This window comes from Drosophila erecta, unplaced genomic scaffold, assembly GCF_003286155.1.
Source record: "Drosophila erecta strain 14021-0224.00,06,07 unplaced genomic scaffold, DereRS2 tig00000092-arrow-pilon, whole genome shotgun sequence".
Lineage (NCBI taxonomy): Eukaryota > Metazoa > Arthropoda > Insecta > Diptera > Drosophilidae > Drosophila > Drosophila erecta.
Window position 1 is genome coordinate 595,786 of NW_020825207.1, and position 20,822 is coordinate 616,607.

A 20,822-nucleotide genomic window follows, 5' to 3' on the forward strand; every position below is an offset into this window, starting at 1 on the left:
GTTAAATAAACTTATTTAAAAGCATGTCTGGGGAGTCAATAGCCATGGACAGCACAGAGAGCAGTGGAATCGCAGTGGTGAGCGGCCAGGAAACACCTGCGTCAAGGGAAAAAAGTTACAGTACGCCGGTCGAAGGAGAAAACCGTTCGGAATCCACCGTGTCGGCAAAAAAGGAAGGACAAGCCGCAAAAGATGTGGAGATGGCGGATCTGACACTCGAAGATCCGCCACACAGTGAAGCAATCGACACACCAGATTCAACCAGGAAACAGCCCCCAGATGTAGGTAACACCCCTGATGAACCTGGAAAGAGGGGCGAGGAATCGGAGGACCCTAAGGGAGGGAACAAGAAAGATGTCAGTATCGACATTGCAAGCAGCCCGGTATTGGTAGCAGTGGACTCGGACAGCAGCGTTGAGCTAATAGAGAGTCCTGCGAAATCCCCCTCCTCCGACGAAAGTGTCAAAGATCCCCCGATATCAGATACTGCTAATGGAGCTGCGGCAGTAGAGGCTAAAGAGGCTGAGGAATTGGCGGATAGCAGCATCGATCTGATCACCAGTCCCACATCCGAGAGCACTCCCGAAAAAGACGAAGGGATTAAAAAGCAGGAGCAACAGAAAAATGAGAATGAACCTGACAACTCCACGAAGGAAACGGAAGCTCCTGGCATGGAAGTAGAGCAGGACGTGGAGGCTTCAATAAGTCACGCAAACGAAGAAGACAAGATTGAGAAAACTTTAAAAGAGCATAAACCGATTAGCTCAATGGAAATCGAAGATCACCACATTGTTGATAAAAAGGATGACGTCCTAGAGGTGGAGCTTGAAAAGGGTACTGTTCCTAAAGCTGCACAGGATGAGCAGCTAAACGATTTGCCATCAGATGGAGAAATGTTCTACGACAAGGACTGTGTCAATTGCAATTGCAAGAAGCTTCATAAACAGTACGTGTTGGCTAACATGGCCACTTTGAACTTTTACCAGGTGCTCCGAAAGACTTCCAAGCAGCAGTTCCTCTGCATGGGATGCCATGACACAGCTATGGACTTGTATGAGGTCAAGTAGCACACTTATATTTACTTAACTTTACTTAACTTTGAATTGTATTTCCTAATTTAGGAATGTGCGGGTCAACTGCTGGCCAATCAGCCGCTGCTGCTGAAGGACTTCCAACAGGATCAAGCCGACTTTGTGGCTCTGGACAGCAGCGATGAGGAGGACGAGGAGAAGCAGCCAGGTGAGACTGCTATCATGAACAATGAGCAATAGCAACCAACGCACTAAAAATCTTTTATTCGCACAGAAAAAGCGCACTTTTCGAAAAACAAGCTGCAGTTCATTGAAGAAGAACTCGAAGATGCCATCACGAGTGTGCTTAACAAGGTGGATTTTACGGTTCAGCTATCGTGGTCCAAAACGATTCTCCAGGCGAAAGCGGACCACTTGGAGCGACAATTCGCACTGGCAGATGTGGAACTCGAAAAAGTTCAGACGACCGCTGACAAAATGCACTATGCCCTGTATAATTCGTGTCCGGTGGCACACAAACATCTGCCCCCTCTGGACATCGAACCCAGTGTTGGCGACTACGTGGTAAGTCAGATGTGATGCGGTTTGGAATCGTTTTAATACCACTATTTGCTCAGCATCATGTTCCACCTGCTGGCGAAATCGTACGTCCTCCAATCCAATTGGGAGAGACATATTACGCTGTGAAGAACAAGGCTATTGCCAGCTGGGTATCCATAAAGGTAATCGAGTTTACCGAGAGCACCGCCATCAACGGAAACACTATGAAGAGCTACAAGATTAGGTACCTCAACACGCCCTACCAGATGATCAAGACGGTAACTGCCAAGCACATTGCCTACTTTGAACCACCACCAGTGCGACTGACTATTGGTTAGTTATAGTGGATATTTGTTAACCTATTAACTAATCCACCCATTGTGTACTAGGTACTCGCGTGATTGCGTACTTTGATGGCACCACTTTGTCGCGGGGCAAGGATAAGGGCGTGGTGCAGAGCGCCTTTTATCCAGGCATCATCGCTGAGCCGTTAAAGCAGGCTAATCGTTACCGCTACCTTATATTCTACGACGATGGCTACACTCAGTACGTTCCGCACCGAGATGTCCGTCTAGTTTGCCAGGCTTCCGAGAAAGTGTGGGAGGACGTACACGCCGCGTCGCGCGATTTCATACAGAAGTACGTGGAAAAGTACTCCGTGGATCGTCCCATGGTGCAGTGCACCCGGGGCCAAAGCATGAACACTGAATCGAACGGCACCTGGCTATACGCGCGCGTCATCGACATCGACTGCAGCTTGGTGTTGATGCAGTTTGAGGGAGACAAAAACCATACTGAGTGGATATACAGGGGTTCATTGCGCTTGGGTCCTGTCTTCAGAGAAACCCAGAACACCATGAACAGTTCAAGCGCACAGCAGATGCGTGTCCCAAGGGTAAGCATAGGGCCCATTCATCCAGCAGTACTCACTACAATAATCGTTTCTTATTTAGCGTACGGAGCCCTTCATCCGGTACACCAAGGAGATGGAGTCCAGCAGCAAGGTGAACCAGCAGATGCGGGCCTTTGCCCGCAAGAGCAGCGCGTCCGGGCAGAATGTCGCATTAGCAGCAGCTGCATCTTCATCAGCCACCTCTGGCGGAGGACGCACCAATGTAGGAGGTGCCAGCACCAGTAATAGCGCTAGTGCAGTGCGGCACCTGAACAACTCGACAATCTACGTGGACGACGAAAACAGGCCCAAAGGCCATGTAGTTTACTTTACAGCCAAGCGGAACCTGCCTCCCAAAATGTACAAGTGCCATGAGTGCAGCCCGAACTGCCTGTTTAAGATCGTCCACCGACTGGACAGCTACAGTCCGTTAGCCAAGCCACTGCTCTCTGGCTGGGAACGTCTTGTCATGCGCCAGAAGACCAAGAAGTCCGTGGTATACAAGGGACCTTGTGGCAAAAGTTTGCGCAACCTGGCCGAAGTTCACAGGTATCTGCGAGCTACCGAAAATGTGTTGAACGTAGACAACTTTGACTTTACGCCCGACTTGAAGTGCCTGGCCGAGTACTCTATTGATCCCTCGATCGTGAAGGACACTGACATTTCAAGGGGGCAGGAGAAGATGGCGATTCCGCTGGTGAACTACTACGACAACACACTGCCGCCCCCATGCACCTACGCCAAGCAGCGCATCCCCACCGAGGGTGTTCATCTGAATCTAGACGAAGAGTTCCTCTTGTGCTGCGACTGCGAGGACGACTGCTCGGTAAAACGTTTTACAGCTCTGATCATCACCAATTATACCAATTGTATCCAATCTCTTGTGTTTCCCTATCAGGACAAGTCCAAGTGTGCCTGCTGGCAGCTAACGGTGGCGGGCGTGCGGTACTGTAACCCAAAGAAGCCCATCGAGGAGATCGGCTACCAGTACAAGCGGCTGCACGAGCACGTGCCCACCGGCATCTACGAGTGCAACTCTCGCTGTAAGTGCAAGAAGAATTGCCTGAACCGGGTGGTGCAGTTCTCCCTAGAGATGAAGCTGCAGGTGTTCAAGACATCGAATCGGGGATGGGGCTTGCGCTGCGTTAACGACATCCCCAAGGGCGCCTTCATCTGTATATACGCCGGCCATCTGCTCACGGAGACGATGGCCAACGAAGGTGGTCAGGACGCCGGCGACGAGTACTTCGCGGACTTGGATTACATTGAGGTCGCTGAGCAGTTGAAAGAGGGATACGAGTCGGAGGTGGACCACTCGGATCCGGACGCAGAGGAGGACAACGGGGGACCCGATGCCGAGGACGATGATGACTTCCGGCCAAACTATCACTACCAGCGCAAGATCAAGCGCACTTCCAGGAGCAACTCCACGCAGAGCAGCGAGTTGGACTCGCAGGAGCGTGCGGTGATCAACTTTAACCCGAATGCCGATCTGGACGAGACGGTACGCGAGAACTCGGTGAGGAGGCTTTTCGGCAAGGACGAGGCGCCCTACATCATGGACGCCAAGACAACGGGCAACCTCGGTCGCTACTTCAACGTAAGTTGGACGTTTTTGGACCCTATGCTTTTTGGCTTTCTTCTTATTATTTTCGTATGTCTGTTGATACTCGTCCTCTTCCACAGCACTCGTGCAACCCCAATCTCTTCGTGCAGAACGTGTTCGTGGACACCCACGACCTGCGCTTCCCCTGGGTTGCTTTCTTCTCGGCCGCACACATCCGCTCCGGCACCGAGCTGACCTGGAACTACAATTACGAGGTGGGCGTGGTGCCCGGCAAGGTTCTGTACTGCCAGTGTGGGGCCCCCAACTGTCGCATTCGTTTGCTCTAAGTCCTAGTTTAAGTTGGAGATCCATAAGCGCATTTTCTGCATTGAAAAGCTATTTGAATTAAACGTTTAAGTTTAAACATTATCTGGTCACCCTAACGAAAACATCGCATGCCGTTTCTATCGCATGTGACATCTTTACACAGCTGCTTTTCTGAAATGTCCGTATCCACAAATACGGCCTCCTTTCTTGACGTTCAACGCTGTAATTGCAGATAAATAATCGCAATTAACAAATTATACATTGAAACAAACACGATATTAGTTCGGTATTTTATGGTATTTAAGTAAGTGGTATTTAAACGCAATCCCCAAATGGTATACCTATTTATCAGCCGCGCGGTATTTTTAATCGTTATCCAAACGGTCACACTATCCACCGAGCAAAAAAGCAAATTTAGGCTTTTTAAAATTCGAGAGTAGCTCTAAATTAGGGGCCGCAATGCGCCAAGCTCACCTGTAAGTGGCTCCAGCAAGTGTCTCGTCGGAGGTGCACAGGTGCGAGGCAGCGTACTTCGTCGACCGCTGACTTAGAGAAGCTTATCCGCCCCTTGGGAAGAAAAATCGATTTTGTGATAACGGGCCTACGCTTACGTGTTTTTGCATTGCTAGTCGGAACCAATTGGCCAGTGGACTCCACATCATGAATGTGGACTTTGCAAGGGTGTGCGGGAAGCACATAGGCGTCTACGAGGCCTACTACAAACTGGTAAGCACCACGCCTCCAAACCGCACTGTTAACAGGATGGCGGCCAATGTTAGACATCCGTATCCACACCCACCCTCTATCGATTTTTGCAGATTGACCCCAAATCCACCGGGGCAATCGAGGCCATGACTGCGGCCAAGTTTCTAAAGAAGTCCGGCCTCAGCGACGTTGTGTTGAGCAGGATCTGGGATTTGTCCGACCCGAGCGGCAAGGGCTTTCTGGACAAGCCGGGCTTTTTTGTGGCCCTTAAGTTGGTGTCCCTGTCGCAGGCGGGAGAGGTGGCCAGCATGGTCAACATCTACCTGGACATTGCCAACCCGCCCAAGGTGGTGAGTATTCGCAACTCCGCCCGAAATGGGCAAGATGAGATTTGATATATTAACATCGCCCCAATCGCCAGGGTGAGCTACCAAAATCGATGCCGTCGCGTATTCAGACAGTTCCCGTTGCAAGCGCCGGTGTGGCGAACGGTGACTGGTCCATCGGGGTGATCGATCGACTCAAGTACGAGCAGCTCTTCGAGTCCCTACACCCCAGCAATGGAATGCTGCCGGGCAACAAGGTCAAGGGCGTGCTCATGGACTCCAAGCTGCCGATGAGCATACTGGGAACTATATGGGACCTGGCCGACCAGGACAAGGACGGCAACCTGGATATGCACGAATTTGTGGTGGCCATGCACCTGGTCTACCAGACGCTGCAGAAGCGAACCATTCCCAGCGTGCTGCCGCCCGAGCTGCGAAAGCCCGGAGGCGCAGGACCGCCACCGAAGCCCGCCATCCCACCACCGCCAGCGGGTGCTGCTATGCCACGTGCTCCCAGCGGGGAGGGATTCGGGGACGGCGGTTTTGTAGCCAATTTTCCCAAGGACATCGCCCCTCCGGCGGCTATTCCGCCGCTCCCGGTGGCAGTGCCCCCCATGACGCGCATTCCCCCGGTGGGAGCAGTCAGCTCTCAGCCGCTGATTCAGACGGATCCGTTGATACCGATTGGAGCGCCGGTGACGGCGAATGCCGACTGGGTTGTCACCCCAACGGACCTAAAACGGTTCGAGGAGATTTTCCGGCAGTCGGATCTGGATAAGGACGGTCTGGTTTCCGGCCTTGAGGTGAAGGATATTTTCATCAAGTCGGGTATTCCGCAGCGCAGCCTAGCAGATATCTGGTATGGATTTTTGTTTAGATATTGCCAAAATATTTCTAATGCAACCGTTTCTTTTAGGGCTCTTTGTGACACCAATCAGTCCGGCAAGCTGACTGTGGAGCAGTTTGCTCTGGCCATGTGGTTCGTCGAGCGAAAGCAGCGCGGTGTGGACCCCCCTCATGTCCTCATCGCGAATATGGTGCCGCCCTCAATGCGCGCCACTGTGGCTGGAGTCGATCTGCAGCCGCAGGAGGTCAAGCCCACTTACTCAAACCCGGAGCTGGAAATGATCTCCAAGGAGATTGAGGAGTTGGCCCGCGAACGGCGTGTGCTGGAGACGGAAATTGCCCAAAGAGAAGCGGATGTGCGCATCAAAAACGGCGAAGTGCGCAGTTTGCAGGCGAGTCTTCTATAACTAGTTTCCAAATTGAAACTTATAATCTAGAGTCTCCACCCACAGAGTGAACTTGATACTCTTACCGCCACGCTGAAGCAGCTGGAGAACCAGCGAGGAGAGGCCCAGAAGCGACTGGATGATCTGCAGGCTCAAGTAGTTATTTGCATGATTCTTTGGGTGCTTTCGGCCCCTGCGCCACTGCTTACCTTTTCCTTGCTCCTGGGCTTACGTTTAATTTTTTTATTTAAATTCAATCTTTGGTTTCCTTTCTTTATCATGTTCCTCCAACACTCTGTTAACAATTGGCTAAACCCATACTAAACTGGTGAATGCACTTACACTTACAATTACGATCACATAAGGTTAGCCACAATACGGCCGTGCTGGCCAACGTAAGTCTTGACATATCCCGCACCAACAATCAGGTTTGTTTCAGTTCCTCATGATATCTGTATATATTTGCTTTGTGTTTCGTTCTCGTTCATTTAATTTATGTTTTGGACCATGTGTTGTGCGAAATATTTGTAAGAAATGGCATAGTTATTGATAGAGAAAACCGCTTGCTTGCAGGTGACAAAGATTCGCGACCAGTGCCACATGCAGGAGGAGACCATCAACGAGCAGGAGGGCGAATTAAACGCAAAACGCTCGGAGCTGCAGAAGCTCAAGGACGAAGAAGCTTCGTTGCAGAAGGAGTACGACAACAACAATCGCGAGCTCTCCAAGCTAACCAACCACCTGCAGGCAACCCAACTGCAAATCAGCTCGGTAAGACTACACGTGATATTATCAAATGACCAGAGATTAACATAAGCCGTCTGAAGGTCCGATCAATGGTCACACAGTTGCTGGAGACGCAGCGACAGATGACCGACGCTTTGCTCATTTGTCGGGCTGCCATGGAGAACCAAAACGCCGAACTCGTATCCGAATACCAGTTGAAGATAGAGCCGGACTTCGATGAGGCGCGCAAGACCCTCACCAAGGAAGTTCAAATGCCCAAAGATGATCCCTTCGAGGAGAACAACAGCGGGGTTGCCAATCAAGCTACCAACGGCTTCGGCAGCGATCCTTTCTCTGGTCAGGCGGCCAACAAGCCGGCTATTTCTACAGGCTTTGATGACAGTTTCAACATGAGCTCAGGCTTCGACAGTGGCTTCGATGCCTTTGGTCAGAGCGGAGCGGGCTCAGCATTTGGTCAGACCCAGCGGGATCCCTTCGGATCGGATGCCTTTGCGGCTAACAAGAACAGCGCTATTACTCCGGAGGTAGTTTTTGGAATAGAACACCCGAATTAGTTCCTTAATGAATATTTGAATCCTATACAGCCCGGTAAGGACGATTTCGGCAGTGATCCGTTTGCCGCCCTGCACGCTCCAACCGGCCAGGGCCAGGTGCTCAGTCCCAACGCTCAGAAGTCCGGACCGCCGCCTAGACCGGAGTCTCCTAGTCCAGCATTGCCGCCAAAGAAGTCCAAGGTGCCGCCCCCACGACCAGCTCCACCCCGAGCAGCCCAGGTAAGACCACTTGTTTATGCTGTTCAATAGAGAATTTGAAAATTTTGTATGGAAATACTTTCCCAGCCCACGGGTGCTTTCGGAAGCGGCGGCGCCGGAGGAGGATTTGCCGACTTTGACGACTTCGACAATAAGGTTGGTACCCCACAATTCAGTGTCCGCTGGGATCGGTGGTAATGCATGCGCCCCGCACCCGCATCCCTGAATCTGTTTTATGTTGCTCTTAGCAGGCATGTATTGCAGTGCTAATCCCTGGTTTTACGTTTATTATCACTAACACTTCCTAAATTTTGAAGAATAAAACACTTTGATACACACTCCAAGAACGTAGCACTTGAGTATTATGATTTCTGACCTGTTTTTGATTTGTAGCACCCTTTGCTAGCCCTTTGTATCAGGTACTGCCGGAACACATCCCACCCAGATCACCTCACCCACTACCCACTACCCAACCTCGTACATCCCACTAGATTTGCCTTGGTCCTGCTTGGTGCCGTATGAAACTAACCGTCTGGTCTCTCATCTTTGCAATTCTCTATTTTCAGTGAACACCCTAAGATAACCCATTCTATATACGACATATACCAGTACTAACACACATACTCAGTTAATGAATGGCCTCCTCTAGCAGCATAACGAAACAAATCAATTTGAGCGTACAAAGCTATTTGCAGCATCATATTAACGTACATATATCAGTCACGGTGCATGGTATAATATCTAGAGGACGCGCATTATCGTTCATGCCTAATTAGCTAAATGTACTAAATCAATTCAATCGAAACTCAACCGAACTCAAACCAATTTCAAGCGTTACGTATCGTGTTATAAATGTAGTCACAAATTAAAACAGGCAGCAGTTCGACTCCCTTTGCTGTGCAGTATTGTATCTACCTACTATTATTACTATTATGGGTTCCCCCGAATCTTTTTCAAGGCCAGTGTATTATCCCGATTAGGTTTTGTGGGTGAGACCTCTGTAAGGAATTTAATGCAAGTTGTTAGTTGTTTTTGCATAAGCGAATACTAAAGTTTAAAGCAATTATACATCCATAATATATATACCAGCATTTTACACATAAGCCTCACAAGCATATAGACATTTATGTAACTGCCGCGAAAGTTCGACTTTTACGGGCGGTCCGCCTCCGGATCCGGACTGCCCACTACTATTTACCGAAACCCTCTACACTCAGCTTTTAGAGCCGCGTAGTGTTCCCAGTCAGGAGTGCGTCGCGGTGTAGCCAGCAGTTCGGCCTCCACTCGACTATACCAACTACTTGTACACATGTGGCCAGACCTCGATTATCATAGCCACAGACTACGAGCACCCACACCGAAACTAAGAAGCTTCCGTGCATTGATTTACCGAGAATACATATTCCGTGCAGACCACATACATACTTATAGAGAAACTTTTAGAGAAGCCCAGCTAACCGATACAGAAATGTAACCGACACAACGTTTTGCATTATTAATAAAGATATCTATGTTCGACATCATACAACGTACGCCCGTCGGAGTTCTTTGGACAGGGAACCCAACATCCTCATGGTGCTGCTCACGATCTCACACGAACCACCCAATCCTACGTGGCTGCTTGAACGCTTTTGTTGACCTTGATTGATTTCGGTTTCCCCTTTTGTTGTGCTTTTTGATTCCGCTTAATTTGAGTTCGTTTTAATTTAATTTTGTTTCATTCACTTCTTTTCCCCCGACACAACACCACCACGCAGCTCCACAACATTCCAAGCACACCCACGCCCACGCCCACGGCCACTGCTCTGTCCCTGCCCCCACCCACGCTGCCACCCCCCATTCCGGTCGCCAGTGGATCGTCATTGCTAGACAGTTTCTCGCTATTCGACGATCCCGGCCAGATCAGCAGGCAGGCGGCCACCACGCCCACTCCCACGCCCACGCCCATCACTGTCCCCACCGTACACACCCTGCTCGCGACATCTTCATCCACGCCAGCGGCCCCACCCCCGGTATTGGCTTCTGTATCAACATCAGGATCGGGATCTCTAGCGGTAGCGGGAGCGGGAGCGTTAGCAGATCTCCCCAGTAGCGTCACCATTACCACCGCCCCCAGCTTGAATAACCAGCATCTGTCGCGTTCCAATACACCGCTGCAGAACCAGAGCACGACGGAGGTGGAATTGGTGCCCAAGGCGGTAGCCAGTGTGTTTGATGCCTTTGGAGAGAGTGCGAGTCGGAAGGCACCGACTCCAAGTCTCATTACTGGACCAACCGACTTCAAGGATGATCCCTTCAAGGATTACCGTTACGAGGATCCGTTCAGCATCAAGGATCCCTTTGCCGAAGACGACGATGAGCAGCAGTCAGGAGCCAAGGGAGCTGACTGCAAGAAGAACTTTGCGGAGGACTTTAGCTCGGGGGGTGAGTATAGTGCTATTCTCCGGCATAATCTCATCTAATTCAGGTTCCTATTACACAGATGAGATGGGATCTGCAGCTAAAACGCTGAGTAACATCGTGAACAATAACGGCAGTGAGCCCAAGGCGGCCACGCCTCTGAACAACGACCTGCTGCAGCAGTTCGACGCCTTCAACCTGAACTCGAGTCCCGCGCCCTCTCACCACTCAAGCACTTCGCACCACTCCAACTCCAAGCCTAACCACCAGTCGCAGACGGCGCTGGACGCATTCGCCGACTTCGACGACTTTGCAGCGACGCTGGCAACCACTGGCGCACCTGGGGCTGGAACCACGGCCACAACCACTAGCAATACGAAACTCAACAATTCCTTTTTTGATGCATTTAACGACAACTTCAGTGTGATCCAAAACTCATCAGTACCCACTGGCGTGGTACCAATCAAACCCATCGATCAAACGGCAAAGGCCTTCGACGCCTTCAACGACAACTTCGAGGACCACTTCAAGACAGGCCCCAACGCCAACTTCGCCAGCTTTGAGGGCTTCGAGGCCCACAACTTCTCGAGTGACTTCGGAAACGCCTCCTTCGGAACGACGGGCAAGGAGAAGCAGAACGGGCAGGTGGACAAGAAGGTCCAGAGCAAGGAGACGGTCAAGGACAAATTTGCGGCCGACTACTCCAAGCCGGAAAGCTTCGACGCGGATCTGGAGGAGGCGCTGAAGCGCAGCGTTCTGGACAACTAGATTAGCTGACGACCTTAGTGGTTGAATGTGATTGACCCACGAGATATTCGCAGTGGCACCTGTAATGTTCTCTCTATTCGCACTCGATCCGTTCCTTAGTGTTAGTGCTTTCTTTCCGCTTCGATCAAAACATCCTGGGGCCCACTTGCCGCTTCCATGGTATTTACTCAGTGCTTCTCGTGCTCAAGGATCCGGGCGAATAGAGAAATCCAACGGAGCCGCAGCCGCAGCCGCAGCAGGTATTACAAGCTTCATGCTATATACAACTATATATAATTTCGCGTAACCACATACTCGTAGAGCCTAATCATGTTGCGATTTAACCTGTACCAAAACCCTATGAATAAACGTACGAAATAACATCACCACTGCGGAGAGGAGCAGAGAGAGTGGGAGAAAGAGAGCAGAGAGCGAGGCTACGCTCCGCTCCGCTCTCGCCCACACCAACACCAACACCACTGCCAGTAGGTTCTCAGCAGAGCCGCCGGCAGAGCTAGTGGGGCCGCTATATAGTTTCCTGTTCGCGCTCAGATCGCGTTTGGACTCTGGAGACTACGTTCGTGCGGCAGTTCTGTATTTAGTTTTGTGCGCATAGAGAAATGTGAGTTGCGAGTGGAGTGCGCTTGTGTGTGTGTGTGTGGGCGAACTAATATCAATGCGCTTCGCTAAATCAGCCCCCCATTAAAACAAACACACACACAGGCTGCATTGGCACTATAAAAACAATTTGCCGGCGATTGCAAGCGCACACACTCAAACCCGGGGCGCCTTCTGCGTGTGTGTGTGCCGCTAATTACATTTATTTGGAAAACTTAATTTCCAAGCCGTCAGAAGGGTTGACAAGGGGAAGAGAGGGCGGCGCGCGAGCTATATATGTATGTAGTTCCAGTACCTCTCCAGCGCTGTGCGGTGCCATGTTAAGTGCTCTGATAAGTCGCTAGAGATGGGGGCTACGGATCCGGGGTTATCTGATACTGCTGTGGGTGCGACACGGATTCGGTGCTGATAAATGGGGGTACCGAAATGGAAGTGGTGCGAGTGCGGTTACCAGTTCTCTGGGTTGGTCCGCATTGCGCGGGTGGGGGTTAGGAATCTATAGGTAGCCAGCCGTTGCTCTAGGTACAAATATTGGAATATCCCACAGATCCCACCATGTCAAAGCCAGCTCTGTATTATGCCACCTTGAGTCCCCCATCGCGCGCCGTCCTCCTCACGGCCAAGGCGATCGGGCTCGACCTTGAACTACGGTAGGTTCCCACACCGAGCCACTTAACTCAATTAACAGAGTCTTCGCGCGAATACAGGCCAATTAACCTGCTGAACGGAGAGCATCTGACTCCGGAATTCCTCAAGCTGAACCCCCAGCACACCATCCCCACCCTGATCGACGGCGAGGCCACAATCATTGACTCGCACGCCATCTGCGCCTACCTGGTGGAGAAGTACGGCCAGAAAGAGCAGCAGCTCTACCCGAAGGACTTGGTGCAGCGCGCCAACGTGGATGCTCGGCTCCATCTGGACTCCGGCCACCTCTTTGCGCGCCTGCGCTTCCTCTACGAGCCCATTCTATATTATGGATCCACGGACTGCTCCATTGATAAGATCGCGTACATCCAGAAGTGCTGGGAGATCCTCGAGGGATTCCTCAAGGACCAGCCATATCTGTGCGGTTCTGATCTGACCATCGCAGACTTTTGCGCTGTTGCCACCGTCACCTCGGTGAACGACGTCGCCCCCATCGATGAGTTTAAGTTTCCCAAGGTGCACGCCTGGCTGAAGCGTCTCGCAGAACTACCCTACTACCAGGAGGTGAACGGCGACGGCGCTGACGAGCTTAAGAGCATCTTCAAGGCCAAGCTGGCAGAGAACCGCGGCAAGTAGGCGGCGGCTCCATAATGTTTTGTTTTGTACCCACACTTTCTAAATGCACATCCACTCTTGAATAAACGGATTAGTTAAAAGTAAGATTTTAGCAGTTACAGCGACTTTGATCGATCCTTTATTTAGGGGACTTAACTTACATATAGCAACAATACGCTTAGGCGGTAATGGAAACGGAAATCGCCTTGAGGACCGAAACGCTAAAAGACAGGGCGCCCAGAAGACCTCCGCTGGTGTTGGGCGAGCCACACATACACACACGCTGGCGAGGATTATGCTCTACAACATAGGGTCGTCCAGGTAAAGTGTGTATTGGTAACTAGAACCAAAGTAAAAATATATATCTACAGAAATTACAAATATTAGCGCCGTCTAGCGGAGATCGGCCAATTCCGTAAATCTGTTAGGGTCCGGAGTAGGGCGTCAATGAACGGGCACTTCACTAGAGCTGCAGGCGTATAAAATATATATATATGGGTAAACAGACTATCACGACCCAGGCTCATGCACACTTCCTCACACACGCATTTCTCATTCACACACACTGGGCCCTATTGCATAGAGCTCATGGTCCAGAGCCCTAGTCACGGCGCAGCAGGAATCGTTTGATGCTCTCCGGTAGCGGCAGCTCACTGATCGCGTCCTCCGCAAAGTTCTCTAGGATCACGTTGCGACAAGCGCTCTGCAGGGACAATACTGCAGGAAAGAAAGCATTAATAATAGGAGGGAGATGGTCACCCCGATCTATTCCACTTACTGCCCTCCAGCTGGATAATTCGAATCTGCTTGGTGGTGCCGTACACATCGATCACCACGAACAGAGGCGCTCTGTTGAGCGGAATGTCTCGGGAAACGGGGCCACGGTCCACCCCATTGATGATGAAGTGCAGCTCGCCCTTCGAGTCGCTTTGCACCGTGGGCACGTAGATGATGCCGATGCGGGAGCCCTTGTCCGTGAGCAGGATGTCTGAATCATTGCCGTTGCCCATCGCCGGACGTAAGAGTCTCTTTGGTAGCAGGCCGCGAGGCGTCCTCACGTGCGTAGCGTCGCCAAGAAGGTTTCCTGCCAAAGATTAGTTATAGACAAGGAGGCATGGTAGCGAAGACTGTACATACTGTGTGGCGCGTCATCCGTCTCGGGCTCGATGATGTCGTTTGCCTCCTGGCGCTGGTTCATTTCGAACTTCGAGATTGGGTAGATCCAGCTGTTGCCTAGGTTAGCCAGGTCGGGAAGTGCGAAATGGGGTAATCCCTCGCTGCTGGTGCGAATCACATTGGGCGCCAGTTCAGTGAGACCAAGGCGCATGTGGCCCGACCAGCCGCGCTCTATCTTTTCGATCTCCACCAAGAAGATGTCACCAGGGGCCAGCGGGCGCTCCGAAAATGTGAGGGCGTCGGCAAAACTTGCTCTCCGGTAGGCCACTGTGGCGTCGTCGCCCAACTGGATGTTGGATCCGTGGTATGGATGGAAGCGACTCAGCTGCCGCTTGCGGCTGCTCAGGGTTGGAGCGCACTCCCACGACCCAATGGCCGATTCCTGGCCCCGGTGCTGCTCCACGTCTGGATCTTCCTGCTCGGCTGCGGCGTGGGCTGCTCGTGAAGGCCCGCAAAGGGCAGCTGGTGCTGCCGCCTGGTCGCGCTGCTCGGCGGCTTCCATGGGCGCGTGGTGTTCGGTGATCCTTGAAGAATCCCCTGGCGTGCCTGCAGGTTGATTATTTACCTTTTGTTCCACGGAGACTTCGAGTGTGACCGTATGCCTATTTTCAACGAAATTCCAGGGCTGGAACGGACTGGCATTCACCGCGAAATGTGTGAACCAGTTCGTGACGTAATCTGAAGCAGCTGTTCGGTTTGCCCAGAAGACGTTCGAAATTACGAGGTGGGTAAAATCGTATTTTTTGACTGAAATGCCTGGACTTACTGATCCCAAGGGTTTCAGATGCGCGTACCCGGAGCCCTGTATGCCGCGCGCGGCCGAGCGCCTCAAAACGAGAAGGACGTGCCCTTCCAGGAGATTCTGCCTCTGCGGCTGAAAAACACTGTGAGCGGGAAGGCAGACTCCGGATCCGATGTGGCCTGTCTGCAGGAGATGGGCGTGCTGTTTGCCTGCTTGAAGGACAACGAGTTCGTGGAAAAATACTGCCACAAGGAGATCAGCCAGTTCCAGAACTGCTACAAGTGCTACCAGGACCGGAAGTTTGAGGCCAAGAAGACCGTGAACCAGGGAATTGTCCAACCGGGTAGCAACCTGAACTACAAGCAGCTCAACAAGTACATGCGCCGCTACCCCAATCCCGTCTAGCTTTAAACCGTTCAAGTTGTTTAATAATACACTATTTACAATGTACGCTGCAGCATTGATTCGTCAGTAGACGACATCGGCGTCTCCTAGGCCGGCCGAGGATTGGCTGACCGGCGAGGGCTGGCTGAGCACGAAGTTGGGCATGGCACGCAGGAACTGCGGATGGGAATGAGAGTGCTGCGGCTCGTACAAATCGGACAGGAGTGGCGGCTTCTCGCGAACCCGACTGAGCAGATCGGACATCTGCCTCGGTTTTGGGACGGTGGGTGTCGGCAGAGCCAAATTAATATGCAGTGGGTAGCCGCCGTGGTCCCAGGTGTCGGCCAGTATCTGCAGGCTGCGATTGGCCTCCAGAACGCGGGCACGCTGGAAGTTGAGCCTCTCCTGCTGGAGTTCAGACCACTGTTCCTGTGGGAAAATCATCAAATGGGTAACTATTGTTCACAAGCTAGAGTGAGGACCACTTACAAATCTGGTTCCTAAACGGCCGAAATACTTAATCTGCTCCTGTACATTGAGCACCTGCATCATATACCAATCGCGCGCCTTCTCCACGCCATCGAGTCCGAACAGAAGCAGTTCCCGCTGCTCCTCCAACTGCTTCAGTCTTTTCAGCATGTTGTAGTCGATGCCGTGTTGCAGAGTGTGCCTCCGTGACTCCCTGCGCTTGCTGCTGGTCTTCTTAGGCACAGCTGGAAGAGCCAGGCTCCAGTCGGTGGCCGAGGCGGAGGTGGAGGAGGAGCCTCCATCTGCCGAGCCACGGTGCTCGAATTGTTCTCTCGACTGCGTCGTGTTTGGCTTTCCGGCATCCGCCATCATGTTCAGCTGCCAGTTTTGCAGGGCATGGCGGATGTCGGCTTTACCCAGAGCAGGCGACTTGGGCACCTGTCGTGGCGGCTTTGGCGGCGGAGCAGGAGAATTGAAGTCCATCTCCGGAGCAAGAGTTCCGTGGGCAAGAGAACGTGGCCGCAACTTCAGGTCTTCCACGGCGTTTTGCTGATTGCGGAGCAGGCACAGCTTGAGGCCGGCGCAGAAGCGTTCGAAGGAGAGCAGTCCGCTGCTGGGAGTGACCCGACGCAGCGAGTCCAGGACCCCACGGGGCAGTCCCTTCGAGCCATCATCCTGCCAGCCCTTCTCGATGTCCGTGAAGCGCACATAACCTGTCTGCTTGTCGTCCAGGATGTCAAAGAGCTTCTTCATAGACAGGACAAACTGCTTCGGCAGCGTATCCAACTCTAAAAACTGCGACTGCCCCTGTGGATGACTGCCTCCTCCATCGCTGATGCTTAGGTTCAGCAGACTGGTACTGGTGTTTTTGTTCTGGCGGAGCATCTTCGTCTGCGGATGGCGCAAAATGGAAAGTGGGATGAGATGTTGGATCGAAACGTCCCACGCTTGGCACCAATGCATAACTGAATATTCATAGGAGCTCATTTGCATGGGTAAGTCCAAATGGAATGCGTGTGAATTTGGCAAGCTGCCTTAGGACTGAATCTCTGAGGTAAGATATTTTGCACTTATTTACTAACTTAAACAAATTTATATTAGCAACATCGTCTCATTGATACACCAATATTCTTGATTTCATAATTTTATTTGATTTCAAGCATCAAATTTTATTTTAATTGCCTTGCGAAGAACAATTATCATTATTCTGTAGTTATAGCGCTTTACCATCGAAAGATTTCGTTAGTTTCTTGCCTTAAGTAACCGTGTTTACAGTGTTATTTGTTCAAAAGTGCTTCCCTTCCCTTACGTTGATTGTTTCTGTTGTTTATAAACAAAAAGACGGCCCTCCAATTGGCTGACTTACCCAAGCTGCGCGGAAAATTGGCTCCTGAAATCCGAGTCCGCTGCTCGTCTGGCAGCCTTTTGAGGCCGTTCGTCAAGGCTTCTGCGCAAGCTCTGCAGCTATTCTGTGTATGTAATGCAGCGCGGTAGCTTGGATCCCCGGCCAAAACACCCAAACCCAACCAACTGGTTATATTGACTGCACACTAGATCAGCGGCCGAGGTTTTGGGCCCGAGTCTCGCACGCATGCGCAACTTGCGCGACTGGTTTCTGTGGGTTTTCGGTGGATCTTCCAACACAAGCGCAAGTGAGAGAGTGCCAGGAGGCTAACACACACACACACACACACACACAGCCTAGGCCAAAACCACAGCGAAGTCCCAGCGAAGTGCCGAATAGAGAGGCTCTCTTAAGATTTAGGTAGAGACGTATTTATTAGTAGAAATGCAATGCGCTTGGCTTAATCAGTCGAAAGAGGGAGCTAACCGCCTAGGTTCAAATTGTATCTGGTAGATGCACGAACTGCAAACTCTGCGTGATCCGTATAGGGCCGTGGGGTACCCGGATGGATTACTAGAATGAGCCTTTCACCTCAAAGTTGTGTTCCTCTAAAGGCTAGAACTTAATCTAAGTCTAAGGCCCTCCTTGGGATATCCTGTCCAGAAGGTGTTCACAAGTCGGCCACCGACTTCCGGCGCACGTACTTGGCGAAGTAGTCCGGGCGCCAGCACTTGCAGGAGCCGGGGATGAGGAACCAGTCGTAGTAGAGACGCACCTGGAAGCAGCCCAGTTCATCGTGTCCGTCGCAGTGGGCGTCCGCCTGCGCCGCGGAGCCGGCTGCTCCAGACGATGTTCCATCGGAGGCGGTTGCCACGCCGGCCCTCTTTTGCAGGTACTGCTGGTAGGCCTGGAAGTCCTGCACCGAGGGCGCCTGAGTGGTGGTCGAGCTGGTGGGCACCGTGTCCTCCGCATTGGGGTAGAAGATCTCCGCCACCAGCAGGCTTACCCAGCGTGGTGACGACAGGCAACCGCCGTCCAGGTAGTGGCAGCGTGCCTGGATGCAGCGCGTCACTTCCACCGTCTGGGTGAAGTAGCCCTCATAGGGAATCTGGACCACATAACGCCAGGCGCCTTGGTAGTTCTTAGCGAAGACGGGAGTGGCGTACTCTACCTTGGCGGGACAGGGAGTGGGTGGACCCTCGTACCGGATGGGACCCACTTCCTCGCGCCGTTCCGCAGTGGGCGTGGAAGGGGCTGCTCCACCGGTGTCTCCCTGAATGGCCCTGTATAAGGTGCAAAATCTGCGGGTGGGGTTCAAAATTTGAAAATGTTTTAATAAGTGACCTGTACGAAATGGTATCGTCAAATGTAAAACAGTTCCTAATTTGATCTATCTATGCATGCCGATTGAAGTGATGAGCTTCGTTATAATGTGGAAAGTGAAATGGCCGCCTCATTTCGCTAATTTGCCTTGATAATTCTTCGAGTCTACAAATTTTTAAAGATGACTCATGGTGATTAAGTGGTGACCTCTTTTTGCTTGAAATGTGGCGCCTTTCCCCTTGCCTAAAGAAAGACGGTCTAGTTCTCTGGCAGATTGTATATGACGTTGGGGATAGGATATAACTCCGCTCTACCCATTTGCGTGTTAAATACTTACACTCCACCGCCATCGCAGAACTTTCGTGGCTTCCTCTCCTCGGCGGCCCTCTGCTGGGGGATCGCTTGACGATCCCTTTGCTTGTGCTGCTCCTCCTCGTCCAGGGCGGGATCGAAGTAGCTGTACTCGTTGGACTCTACGCCCTCCGGCAGGCTGCGGCGGACGCGAGTGGAACCTCCGGCGGGATAGGGCCTGTCGATGTTGTTGCTGTCCAGCTGTTCCACGGGCTCATCACGAATGATCTGGGTGACCTTGGGGAGGGTATCGTCGGCCTTCAGAACGGGCAGAGTTTTCGAAAGGAACTTCAGCGTTTGGTTGCGAATAAGTTCGCTGGGGAGGAGGCTTACATTAGAGATGTCTGAAATGAGTTACGCAAATATTTTCACCTACAAGGGATAGGGTTCCCCGAACACATTTTGTCCCAGCGGGTTCTTGGGTATCTGACCCTTGTTCAGATCTCCGCAAATGTTGTGAACGGACACGGCAGACTTCTTGCCGGCGGCCACATCCTTGCACTCCGCATTCACAAAGGTGTAGGGTGGCGGCCTCACTTTGGGGGGCACCGCATTCGGGGACTCGACGAAAGCGTAGTAGCCCTCCGGAGGCTGCTCCTCGCCGTAGTCCGATGGCGACTGCTGCTGCGGCTGGGAGAAACCGAAGTGGGCCAGCAGCAGAAAGCTAAGAATTTTCTACAAAGAGCCAAAACAAAAGACGGTCATAGTGGAGGTGGAATCAGGGGCCGTAGCCGTCTGGAGTCAAGTTAATTGCCCCGAAGAGTCGGCCCAGTGAATGGTCCAATATTGTCCGGAGCAGCGAGATCTTTTACCCGGTCATACATCCACTTTTCGATGTTTTGTTGTTTGGCGAAAGCGCGAAAGTTTCTGTTTCTGTGAAGATAAACAAACCGAGCAGCAACTGCGGTCGAGACGCGGCTTTAGCATCTCTGCGCTGTGCTCACTTGACCATTAATTGTTCGAGGGAACTTTCCCTGAAATTCTGGGCAGTGGCATCTCAATGAAACCAAAAGTTCCACGGACCGACCCGAGTTATCCAGGTCAAGTGGCTCAGCTTGGTGGGCGGCTGCAGTGCCAAGAAGCTGTGGAATTTCTCTCTTTGTGACACGGTTCACAGCGCAATTTGAATGCGGCGCGGGGAATCCAAAATCGGAAAATCGGGTCAGCCGCTAAGCTCGTTCTTTTGTTTTTTCCCTTCTAATGGGCCAGAAACTTGTTTGCCCTGCAAGCGAGCTCCCCAAATGGAAAGAACCCAATTTGCATAGGTAAATATTGGTAGCTCAATTGCAGATTGGGGACCCGACCGCCTTTCGGGCCAAGTCAGGCTGATTTGATCTGGCCAGGGGAGAACTTGTTGGCGGTCTGTTCCCAATATGCGTGCCACACGCCTAACGGGAAAGTTGCTCGGCACCCGGCCAAAAGCCAGTAGTAAGAGAACCGAACTAGAAGAAGGGGCAGAACAGATCGGAACGTACGCTGCTCCGCAGTTAGCTTAATTCATTAGCATGCTCCAGAATCGGGCGGTTCCCAGTGACTGGGTAACAGTAAACGTGAGCGGTTAGCTCGCCGATGTTAACGCATTGCGAAACAAAAGACTTGGGCAACGAACTTGGCCAGCGAGCCATAGAAAAAGTTCGCAGTTAGCACACCCGTAATGATGACATACCAGCACTAAACGATAATCCATCTCCGCTCGTTTGCTTCTTGTAGAAGGTTCTTGGACTTGGCCTTCTTCAGGCTTGATTTAATCCGCAGTGGTGGAAGCAGAACCAGACGCGTCAAGTGCAGCAACTGAACTGAGTCTTCGGCCAAGTCGCTGCAGACGTTGAACCTCTGGCTGCTTTTAAGGCCGGTAAACTAGCCAGAGCATGAGAAAGTGGAAAGAAAGAAAGCTTTACCTTGACTTT

At 51.8% G+C, this 20,822-nt stretch overlaps 7 protein-coding genes across 12 annotated transcripts; 4 read left to right on the forward strand and 3 right to left on the reverse strand.

Moving 5' to 3' along the window:
* Positions 1 to 23: 23 nt before the first annotated feature.
* On the forward strand, positions 24 to 4,433 carry LOC6548401 (histone-lysine N-methyltransferase eggless). Its single transcript, XM_001976631.3, has 8 exons — positions 24 to 1,058; positions 1,122 to 1,239; positions 1,306 to 1,595; positions 1,649 to 1,904; positions 1,961 to 2,466; positions 2,525 to 3,289; positions 3,362 to 4,063; positions 4,150 to 4,433. The coding sequence occupies exons 1-8, from the start codon at positions 24 to 26 to the stop codon at positions 4,354 to 4,356; spliced, it is 3,879 nt and encodes a 1,292-aa protein (XP_001976667.2). The 3' UTR covers positions 4,357 to 4,433.
* Positions 4,434 to 4,657: 224 nt separating this feature from the next.
* Positions 4,658 to 11,628, forward strand: LOC6548448 (epidermal growth factor receptor substrate 15-like 1). 5 transcript variants are annotated; one of them, XM_001976630.3, is made up of 12 exons: positions 4,658 to 5,062; positions 5,155 to 5,391; positions 5,463 to 6,226; positions 6,284 to 6,605; positions 6,666 to 6,755; positions 6,965 to 7,027; positions 7,173 to 7,370; positions 7,427 to 7,870; positions 7,931 to 8,119; positions 8,186 to 8,254; positions 9,856 to 10,522; positions 10,581 to 11,628. In XM_001976630.3, exons 1-12 carry the CDS (start codon positions 4,997 to 4,999, stop codon positions 11,264 to 11,266), a joined length of 3,795 nt encoding a protein of 1,264 aa, XP_001976666.2. In that variant the 5' UTR covers positions 4,658 to 4,996; the 3' UTR covers positions 11,267 to 11,628. The 5 variants fall into 5 exon arrangements, with proteins under 5 accessions (XP_001976666.2, XP_026836890.1, XP_015011509.1 ...); XM_026981089.1 differs by having other exon boundaries at positions 10,258 to 10,522; XM_015156023.2 differs by lacking the exon at positions 6,965 to 7,027.
* Positions 11,629 to 11,741: 113 nt separating this feature from the next.
* LOC6548447 (glutathione S-transferase 1) lies at positions 11,742 to 13,251 on the forward strand. Its single transcript, XM_001976629.3, has 3 exons — positions 11,742 to 11,867; positions 12,411 to 12,513; positions 12,571 to 13,251. Exons 2-3 carry the CDS (start codon positions 12,419 to 12,421, stop codon positions 13,145 to 13,147), a joined length of 672 nt encoding a protein of 223 aa, XP_001976665.1. The 5' UTR covers positions 11,742 to 11,867; positions 12,411 to 12,418; the 3' UTR covers positions 13,148 to 13,251.
* On the reverse strand, positions 13,170 to 14,945 carry LOC6548446 (neuralized-like protein 2). The gene is made up of 3 exons (XM_001976628.3): positions 14,264 to 14,945; positions 13,905 to 14,210; positions 13,170 to 13,843 (listed from the first exon to the last, which is right to left on the reverse strand). The coding sequence occupies exons 1-3, from the start codon at positions 14,802 to 14,804 to the stop codon at positions 13,728 to 13,730; spliced, it is 963 nt and encodes a 320-aa protein (XP_001976664.1). The 5' UTR covers positions 14,805 to 14,945; the 3' UTR covers positions 13,170 to 13,727.
* Position 14,946: 1 nt separating this feature from the next.
* LOC6548445 lies at positions 14,947 to 15,494 on the forward strand. Of its 2 annotated transcripts, none has more exons than XM_001976627.3 (2): positions 14,947 to 15,026; positions 15,087 to 15,494. In XM_001976627.3, the coding sequence occupies exon 2, from the start codon at positions 15,087 to 15,089 to the stop codon at positions 15,447 to 15,449; it is 363 nt and encodes a 120-aa protein (XP_001976663.1). In that variant the 5' UTR covers positions 14,947 to 15,026; the 3' UTR covers positions 15,450 to 15,494. The 2 variants fall into 2 exon arrangements, with proteins under 2 accessions (XP_001976663.1, XP_026836891.1); XM_026981090.1 differs by having other exon boundaries at positions 14,951 to 15,026; positions 15,079 to 15,494.
* LOC6548444 (suppressor APC domain-containing protein 2) lies at positions 15,451 to 17,500 on the reverse strand. Its single transcript, XM_001976626.3, has 3 exons — positions 17,263 to 17,500; positions 15,918 to 16,787; positions 15,451 to 15,857 (listed from the first exon to the last, which is right to left on the reverse strand). Exons 2-3 carry the CDS (start codon positions 16,779 to 16,781, stop codon positions 15,513 to 15,515), a joined length of 1,209 nt encoding a protein of 402 aa, XP_001976662.3. The 5' UTR covers positions 16,782 to 16,787; positions 17,263 to 17,500; the 3' UTR covers positions 15,451 to 15,512.
* Positions 17,501 to 17,650: 150 nt separating this feature from the next.
* Positions 17,651 to 20,758, reverse strand: LOC6548443. Its single transcript, XM_001976625.3, has 4 exons — positions 20,582 to 20,758; positions 19,292 to 19,590; positions 18,902 to 19,231; positions 17,651 to 18,542 (listed from the first exon to the last, which is right to left on the reverse strand). The coding sequence occupies exons 1-4, from the start codon at positions 20,600 to 20,602 to the stop codon at positions 17,912 to 17,914; spliced, it is 1,281 nt and encodes a 426-aa protein (XP_001976661.1). The 5' UTR covers positions 20,603 to 20,758; the 3' UTR covers positions 17,651 to 17,911.
* Positions 20,759 to 20,822: the final 64 nt, after the last annotated feature.